Here is a 9210-nt window from a genome sequence, read left to right as displayed (position 1 = left end):
GCTTCACAGGTGGATTTGGGCTTGAGGTTCCCTCTAAACCCCAACCTGGAGAAGTTGCTACGTGCCTTCAATATTTGTATATCTCTGGTGCATCCTGCTTCCCTTCATACTTTGATATGTTTGCTGTGGTTTTTAAGGTTTCGAAGGTATCTTGAGTCCCTGCATCTGTTCAAGTCTTTGATGAGCCTGAAGAGATCTGCTTCTAAGACTGAGTCAGGGTGGTATTATGTTGCTTTTAAGGAGAGCAAGGTCTTGTCCTACCTAAAACTTGGTCGTTTTAGGGACTAGACTGGCAAATTTTTCTGGGAGAAGGTGCCTTCTAATTTAGCTGCACCGCGCAACTTCAGAGAGATCCGCACTAACATGGAAGGAGTTAGTGTCTCCCCTGCTGAGCCTGCTCGTGAGACAGAGGCTTTTGAGGCTCTGCAAGGAGCGGGGACTGGTGACTCTAAGTTCCCCAAGATTTGGCTGCCCAACTCAATATATATTGTGGGTAACGATCAGCTCTCTGCTATGCGTTTGTGTAGTACGCATGAGTCTGGTAAGTTTTCAACTTTCTGTCCTTTCTTTTTCTTCCTCTTTTTTTTTACTTGACTTTTCTGCCCTTTTGCTTTTCAGGCTATGATAAGTTGGACAAACGTATGCTTAGGCTGGCTGATAATTGGAAAGACCCTTTGACTACTACCTCTGAGAATCCTCCTCAGCTCTTTGACACGCTGGAGGTGTTTGCGGGCTCTCTGAAGGGTGAGGTGCGGCTAGCTCCTGCTGAGCAGCGGGCTCTCGTTGGCACAGCAGCTACTGGTGAGCGTGTTGGGTCCAGCCTTCGTCCTCTACTGTTGGGAGAAGGCGTGAGACTCGGCCTACTCCTCGAAGGGTGGCTTCAGAATCTGAGGCATTAGTGGCGCCTGATGCTTCCCCTGAGAAGTAGTCTGTCGCGGCTTCCGGCCAGGTGGCACCTCCGACTTTTGTTGCCAAAAGACAGCGTGATCAAGCTTCTGATGATCCAAAAGCTATTGCCGATGATTTTGCTAATAGTATTCTCCAGTTTCCCTCTGAGGGGGCTGAGACCGCTACTGTGGGTGAAAAACCCATTTCTTCTGCTGAGCATGTTCTGCTCTTTCCTTCTTCTATTGATGATTCTATTACTGCGAAGGATACAGCTGTCCCTTCTGCTGCAGCCACTGACTCTCAGCTCCCTGACGAGACTGTCATTGAGCTTCCTAGATTTCTGCCGCGTCTCTACGGGCTGAGAGGGTGGCTTCGAAGTGCTTCAAGGGGTGGGCTCTCCCGGGCAGGGGGTTCTCACCAGCAGGATCGTCCAATTATCGACTTAGAGGATGATCCAGTGTCCTCTACCCCTACTGGAGATGAGCCGGAAGCGAAAAAGGGTCGCACCTCTCCTGGTCCTGATCCTCTTGCATCTGCATCCGCCAACACCAGGCTTCCAGGTGGGAATGATGATGGGGGGGGGGGGTGGACACTTAAAATTCTAGTGAACTTAACCGTTGTGTTCACCAATTTTTGAGTGATGCTTTTGAGAACCCTTTGTCTGCTACCTCACTTTCTACTGGAGGAACTTTCCGCCCTACTGGGGCTATTGAGTTTTCTGAGGTTCCCATTGATGTCCATCTCCGCCCAATACTCTGCCTTGCAGAAGCTGAGAATGCTCCCTTTCGGCCCCTGATGAATGTGAGGGCTGATGAGTCTTTGTTTGTGGACGACCCTCAGATTGGTGGTACTTTGGGGTACCGCCTGACTCAAGGGGTTCGTTTTCCTGCTGATTCAACGCGCAGCTCAGTCAGCCTCCTAGCTACTACGCGAAGGTTAGTTTCTGCTTTTGGCCTTTCTCTTTTTCATTTTAGCTTTTCTTTTCTTCTTTGCTTACTCTGTTGTTACTGTCTTGTTTTACTTTTATTTTTAGTTAACCTTTTCTTTGGCTCACTCCTCCTTCCCTCTGCTTTTCTTGCAGCTTGTTATGTCTATGGGAGATTTATCCAATGCTCTAATGTCAGTGGAGAAGGAGTATTAGAATCAGGGCTTAACTCTCTCTTTGAAGAATTTGGAGGTTCAACAAGCTCAGGCTGAAAGGGATGCTAGGATGAGCAAGATATGCGGAAGATGGGGGGGGCTCGCCTCCCATCCCAGTCTTTCGCAACACTTCAGGTTTACTTGGTTAGTGAGGTGACTCCACTGAGGGAGAGGGCAGACGCCCCACAGCTCCAGTTGGGAGAATTTCAGCTCACTCAGACCAAGTTGAAGGGTTGCGAGGAGCAAATGAAGACCTCTCAAGCCAGGGTGCAAACGTTAGAGGCAAAGATTGCAGATTTGCGAGCTGCGCACACTGCTGAGCTGGAAGCTGCCAGGAAGGAGGCACTCAAAGCCTTCGTGCTCTCCCCTGTTTTTGCTAAGTTGTTGGCTGATCGCCTTGAGGGTGGATGGGAGGCTGCAGCTCGGTGCGTAAGCAGCTTATATGGTGATGGTGAGGTTACAGGAGAGGCTGGCACATTTGATTTCCCTGCTAATCATCCTCGTGTTATTATCTGCTAATCATCCTCTCTTCCCTGATGTTGTTGCGGCTATTGGAGTGGAGTCTTTGGATGGTGACCAATAAAGGCTATGGCGGTTGTCACCCTCCTACTCCAGTGGTTCTTCTGAGATCCCCTCACCCAGATATGTAGTAACCAAGTAGTTTTTGCTTCTATCTTTGGGGTGTATAGCCGCCGAAGATTATAATTCTCTATGTTTCTACTGAACATTTTATCTTTTGTTGCTAGACCTTTCCTGCTTGACTTAACTTTATATTTTTCCAACTATATTCGCTGAGTGTTTCCTTGTCTTGGTGGACGAGGGCTCGGCGTTGCATATGTTGTAATTAACTTGTTGGATGTTTACTTTGCCTTGGTGGGCAGGGGTTCAGCTTTGTAACTATGATGATTTATCTTGCTGAATGCGTCTGTCATTTTACCTGCTGATTATTTCATAGTCTGTGTATTTGTCTGGAATTGCTGCTGGGCCAAGGTGTAGCAGTACCTTGACCTTGGCACAACAGTCTCTGTGTTGTATTTGGTGAAACCTCGTAGGTTGGGCTTCACTGATTTCTTGATTTGGTTGCTGAGGGCTCTTTTGCTCTCCTTCTCCCTGCTGTGCTTAGCAGGAGCCCTTGTGAGCTTTGCTCCTCCTGTCTTGTTTGCTTTGGATGCTTGTGCACTATGTACACTACTTGATTTTTGTAGAGATAGGTTTGCATGCTGATTAGTTTATTCGATTGCGCGTTATTTAATCTGCCCTGCTGAGACTTTTTTGTGTCGATCAGCTTTTCTTTTTCTTTATGTCATCCAGCTTGTTTTGCTGTGACTTATTTATGTCGTTCATCTTGTTTATACAGTGACTTGTCTATGTCGTTCAGCTTGTTTATGTTGCGACTTGTCGTTTTGTGCCTGCTTACTTCTTTTCATAAGGGCTTAGTGTATGTCTGTCTCCTCCTTTCCTCTCCCCTTCAAAGATTTGGGCTAAGTGAGACTAAGAGAACCTTAGTGTTGCCCACATAGCTCATCTTATTTATTTCACCTTTTCTCTCCTGCTCAAGTTGAATGTGCCATGCCTCCCCCTCAGGCGTCCCCGAGGTGGTGCCCTGTTTTGCTTTGAGCAGGTGAGGTGAGGTTTTAGGGAGGGATGCTTTAACTTGTCGTTTTAACGGTACTTTGCCACTTTGTGCTAGAGTGTTTTTTTTCCTCTAACACTTTATAATTATTCTTGTTTGACGTCTGCATGTTAGCATATGATGCTGGGGCATAACATATTAAATAGATTTACGGAACATACTCATGGTCCAACCTGCTCGTGAATAATAAAAGGGCCTTCCCAATTCGCTGACAACTTTCCATGCTGATTTTCTCTTCCCACTGCTGTTGTCCTTCTAAGGACTAAATCTCCGGGGAGGAGCTCTCTATGCTTGACTCTCTTGTTGAAAGCTTTTGAAATTCTGTTCTTCTAGGCTGCCAGCTTGAGAGCTGCTTTTAGCCTTACTTCTGGTAGGAAATCTAGCTCTTCCAGCATGCGCTTTTCATTTCCTTGTTGCTCATAGTGTTGTATCCTCAGGTTGGGAATTTGCACTTCCACTGGGACTACTGCATCAGTCCCATAGGCCAGGGTGAAAGGGCTTTTACCAGTGGACTCCTTCTTAGTGGTTTTGTTTGCCCACAGGACCTCTGGGACTAGGTCTGCCTATAGGCCTTTGTATTCCTCAGCTTCCTTTGCAAGGCTGTCGGGATCAGCCTGCTGCTTCTGCCTGGCCATTACCCTGCGGATGGCAGACTGAGGAACTTGCATAATTGGTGCCAATGTCCTCTAGGTAGTCCTTGATGGTGTCACAGTCGAACTGACAACAATGATCAAAGACTATGCAATGTGGCACACCGAATCTTGTGATGATGTTTTTCCATATGAATGTCCTTACTTGGACTGCCTTTATGTACTTAGTGGGTTCAGCTTCTATCCACTTTGTAAAGTAATCTACTGCCACGATGAGATACTTCCTGCTCGCTAACCCTGTGGTGAAAGGTCCCAATATGTCCATTACCCACTGACCAAACGGGATCGGGATGAGGATTAGAGTTAGATCATTTGCTGGTTGATTTATAACTGGCGAATACTTTTGACACTTGTCGCATTTTTTTACATATGCTAGCGCCTCTTGCGTGAGAGTTGGCCAGTATGCCCCCCTTCTGAGGACTTCTACTCCCAATGCCTTTCCACTAATGTGGTTAGCGCATATTCCCGAGTGAGCTTCTTCCATAATGCCTTCCTGCTTCCACTCTGGGATGCACCTCAGTAGTGGTTTTGAGAAGCCTTTTTTGTTGAGCTCCCCATTCATCACTACATATCAATTGGCGTCCTTCTTCACCTTCTTAGCTTGTACTTCGTTATCGGGCAGCGAGCCATGAACTTTGTACACCAGAATGTCTGAAAACCAAGCCCTCTGCTGTCCAATGCAATTTACCTGCTCCTTTTCGGTAATACTGCTGTCCTCTAGAACTTCAACCATCACTATCCTTGTGAGGCTCTGTAATGTGGAACTGGCTAACTTAGATAAAGCGACAGCCTGGGAATTTCCTGCTCTGGGAACTAAGTCTATCTGAAAGTGGACTAGCTAAGCTGCCAGGTCCTTTAATTTAGTTACATATTTCATCATGGCGACTTCTTTAATCTCGTACGCTCCCTGCAATAAGCTGGCAACGAGCTGAGAATTAGTTTGTGGATGTACTTTGCGAGCTCCCGCTGCGATGCTCTTACGCAGGCCTGCCAGCGCTGCTTCGTACTCTGCTTTGTTGTTTGATGCTTTGAACTTGAACTTTATGGCGTACTCAAATACATTTCCCTTTGGAGATGTTATTATGACTCCTGCTCCACTTCCCGTTTGGGCTGAGGATCCATCTACTTCCACCTTCCAGACCCCAATATCATCCTCTTTTTCCTCATAAGAGGCTTCCAATATGAAATCCGCTAAGGCTTGTGCCTTGATGGCTGCCCTAGGTTTGACCTCGAATTCATACTCAGAAAGTTCAATTGCCCACTTTAGGAGTCTGCCGAAAGCATCCATTTTCTATAACGCTTTTTCCAGTAGGTGATTTGTGAGGACTTGTATTACATGCGCGTCAAAATATGGTTTTAGTTTTCTTGTTGTAGTGACCACTGCGAAGGCCAGCTTCTCTACCAATTGGTACCTTTGTTCTGCCTCAGTCAGTACATGGCTTACGAAGTATATTGGCCTCTGCTGCTTTTGACTTTCCACCAACAGAACGGCTGTGATTGTCTGTATTGACGCAGAGATGTACAGTTGCAACTTTTCCCTCAGCTCCGGGCTGATCATTGTTGGGAGCTTAGTCAGATGCTCCTTAATACCCTCAAAGGCTTCTTTTTCTTTGAATCCCCACTTAAATTCTCTATTCCCTTTTAGTAGCTGATAGAACAGTAGAGCCCTATCCGCTGACTTGCTGATGAACCTGGTCAGCGCGGCCATTCTGCCCGTCAACCGCATGATATCCTTGACGCACTTAGGCTTAGGCAGCTTAGGACTGCTTTGACCTTTTCTGGATTTGCGTCTATCCCTCTTTCGGTGATTAGAAAACCTAAAAACTTTCCTGAGCTCACTCCAAAGACACATTTCTTCGGGTAGAGTTTGATTTTATACTTGTTTAGGGTGGCAAATGTTTCTTCCAGATCCATGATATGCCTTGCCTGTGTGACGCTCTTAACAATTGAGTCGTCAACGTATACTTCAACATTTCTACCCTTCTGGTGTAGGAATACTTTATCCATTTCCTTCTGAAAGGTTGCCCCAGCATTCTTCAACCCGAAGGGCATAGCTATGTAATTGTACACTCCCCCTTCGGTGATGAATGCGATTTTTTGCCGGGCTGGTTCATGCATGCTGATCTGATGGTACCCTAAAAAGGCGTCCATGAAGCTTAGCAAGGCATGCCCGCTGGTTGAGTCTACCAGCTGATCGATTCGTGGCAGCGGGTAACAGTCTTTTAGGCATGCCTTATTGAGATCTTTGAAATCAACACACATTCTCCACTGGCCATTTGCTTTCTTCACCATTACCACGTTGGCTAACCACTTTGGGTAGTAACAAGGTTCAATGAATCCTGCCTCCAAGAGTTTCTCCACCTCCTCCTGGATTGCTTGATTTTTCTCCGTGGAGAAGCTTCGCTTTTTCTGCCTAACTGGCTTAATATTCTCCTTCACATTCAGCCTATGTACCATGACCGCAGCGTCGATTCCGGGCATCTCATCTGTGGAAAATGAGAAAATATCCTTGTTCTTCCTCAGCAGCTCTACGAGGTGTACCCCTACTCCTTGATCAATGTCTTTCCCAATTTTCACCGTTCTCGAGGGGTCACCTTTTGTGAGCTCGACAGTGACATGCTCCCCACTAGGAAGTGGCCTAGCCATCTCCTCTTTTGCAGGCTCGAAGTTTTCCATTGCTAACTTCCGTTTATCCTTTTCCATGTGATACTCTTCACGCTTCCCTTCCCTTGACTTCCTCTTAGCCCGCTCAGGGGGCCTTCTCTCTAAGTCAGACTGTTGTCTGGTTTTTGCGGGCTGCTTTAGGGCAGTTATGTAACATTGTTGAGCTGTCTTCTGACTTCCCCTCAGCTTTGCTGACCGTCCCTCATTAGTTATGTAGGCCATGGCAAGGTGATAGGTGGATACCACTCCGCCTATTTTGTGGATGAGTGATCTTCCCATGATCACATTATAGGGTGAAGGAGAGTTTATCACAAGGAATTCTGCTCAAACATCACGCCTTCTTGATCTCTCACCCACCCGAACTGAGAGCTCGATTATGCCTTCCGGGGTTAGCCCTGATCCATTGAACCCGGTGACTTTGTAACTCACCCTCTTCATATCCTTCTTGTCCAACTTCAGCTCGTTGAACGCGCTGATGTATATGATGTTGGCTGAGCTGCCTCCATCTATCAATATCCTATCCACTTCCCAGTTTGCAATTCTCATTGTCAGTACCAGTGGATCATCATGAGGGTAAATTATGCCTTTCTGGTCATACTCGTCAAACGTGGCTCGAGGCTGCAGGGGAAGAGGCGGCCATCTACGCTTTTCATTGTCGTTTATTTGATGTATCATCGCCCGCAGGTCAGCCCGTGCTCTATTAACTGTTCCTCCATGCACCGGACCCCCACTGATCACATATACCCTGCGTTCTGGCTTGCCATCTCTGTCTCCGTCTCCAGCGGTACCCCTATGACCTCCTCTGCGGTCAGCGCAGCCTGTTCTATCCTCATCCCTCCTTCTCGGAGGGTCATCGCGCTGCTTAAATTGATTCAGGTACCCTCTAATGACTAAATCTTCTATGTTATCCTTCAAGTGTGTGCATTCTTCAGTGGTGTGGCCATGGTCTCTATGGTAGTCACACCACTTGCTCGTATCACGGTTTCCATTAACCATCCTTGGGGGTCTTTGCCACTTATCATCGGCTTTATTCACGCTGAATATATGAGACCTTGAGTGTGCTAGTGGGGTATATTGGTCGAACCTTCCAGGTCTTGGCCCTCTCCTTGGGTCTGACCTTCTCAGCCCCACTGCTCTGTCCGCTTCTCTGCGACTTTGCTCGGCTCTGCTCGGCTGTTCAGCCCTGGGCGTGTTCTTTGCCCGGGTGACCTCTGCCCGCTTAACTGGGTAACCTGGTGCCTTCCTACTCAGCATTGCTCTGTCAGTCTCGTCTATTAGCCCTGTGAAGTTTGGGAAGTTTCTCGGATTCCTTATTGATCAAAGGGGGATAGAGGCTAACCCTGAGAAGATACAGGCGGTGATTGACATGAAGTCACCCCGTACTGTTAAGGAATTACATAGACTAATCGGTTTCTTGGTGCCATTAGGGAGGTTCCTCAGCCGGTCAGGTGACAAATGCCTTTATTTTTTCCGAGTAATCAGGAAGAAGACTAGATTTGAATGGAGGGATGATGCTGAGGCGGCCTTACAAAAGCTGAAAGAACACTTGCACTCTTTGTTAAGGCTTGTTAGCCCTCTGCCCAAAGAGACGTTATATATGTACCTAATCGTCTCAGACCATGCCTTAGTGCTGTTCTCCTTACTAAGAGAGATGACATCCAGCTCCCGGTCTATTTCATTAGCCATGTGCTAAAAAATGCTGAACTTCGGTACCCCATGGTTGAAAATTTTGGCCTTGCTTTATATATGGCATTCAAGAAGCTGAAGCCTTATTTTCTGGCACATCCGGTTGTAATTTACACCGATCAGCCCCTCAAGTGGCCAATGTTTACCTTGGAGTCATCCGGCAGAATGTTGAAATGGGCTATTGAAATGCAAAGTCTTGAAATGACTTTTGAACCTTAAAAGGCAGTGAAGGGTCAAGCATTTGCTGACTTCATTGTTGAAATGACACGACCGGTTCCTCCAGATAACATTGATCAGGTTTGAAAAGTGTCTGTAGACGGGAGCTCGACAAAGAACGGCTGTGGTGCAGGAATTATATATGAGTCCTCTGTGGGGGACAGATTTGAATATGTACTGCGGTTTAAGTTTCAGGCCTCGAATAATAAGGCGGAATATGAAGCCCTATTAGCCGGAATCCTCATGGCGGCAGGGGGCAACAAAAATTGACGCCTACTCTGATTCACCATTGGTCGTAAGCTAGTTAAGGGAAAATATGAGGCAACTCACCCG

General features: G+C 46.9%; 1 protein-coding gene across 1 annotated transcript; it reads right to left on the bottom strand.

The window, feature by feature from the left end:
- Positions 1-7299: 7299 nt before the first annotated feature.
- LOC145625100 (uncharacterized) lies at positions 7300-8229 on the bottom strand. Its single transcript, XM_081678182.1, has one exon. The coding sequence runs from the start codon at positions 8227-8229 to the stop codon at positions 7300-7302; it is 930 nt and encodes a 309-aa protein (XP_081534308.1).
- Positions 8230-9210: the final 981 nt, after the last annotated feature.

This window comes from Chenopodium album, chromosome 3 (assembly GCF_948465745.1).
Source record: "Chenopodium album chromosome 3, dcCheAlbu1.1, whole genome shotgun sequence".
Taxonomy (NCBI): domain Eukaryota; kingdom Viridiplantae; phylum Streptophyta; class Magnoliopsida; order Caryophyllales; family Amaranthaceae; genus Chenopodium; species Chenopodium album.
This window is presented reverse-complemented; position numbering and strand designations above follow the sequence as displayed.

Bases quoted from the DNA above. Each gene is read 5' to 3' on its own strand.
- LOC145625100 (XM_081678182.1), bottom strand. From the start codon at position 8,229: ATGCTGAGTAGGAAGGCACCAGGTTACCCAGTTAAGCGGGCAGAGGTC.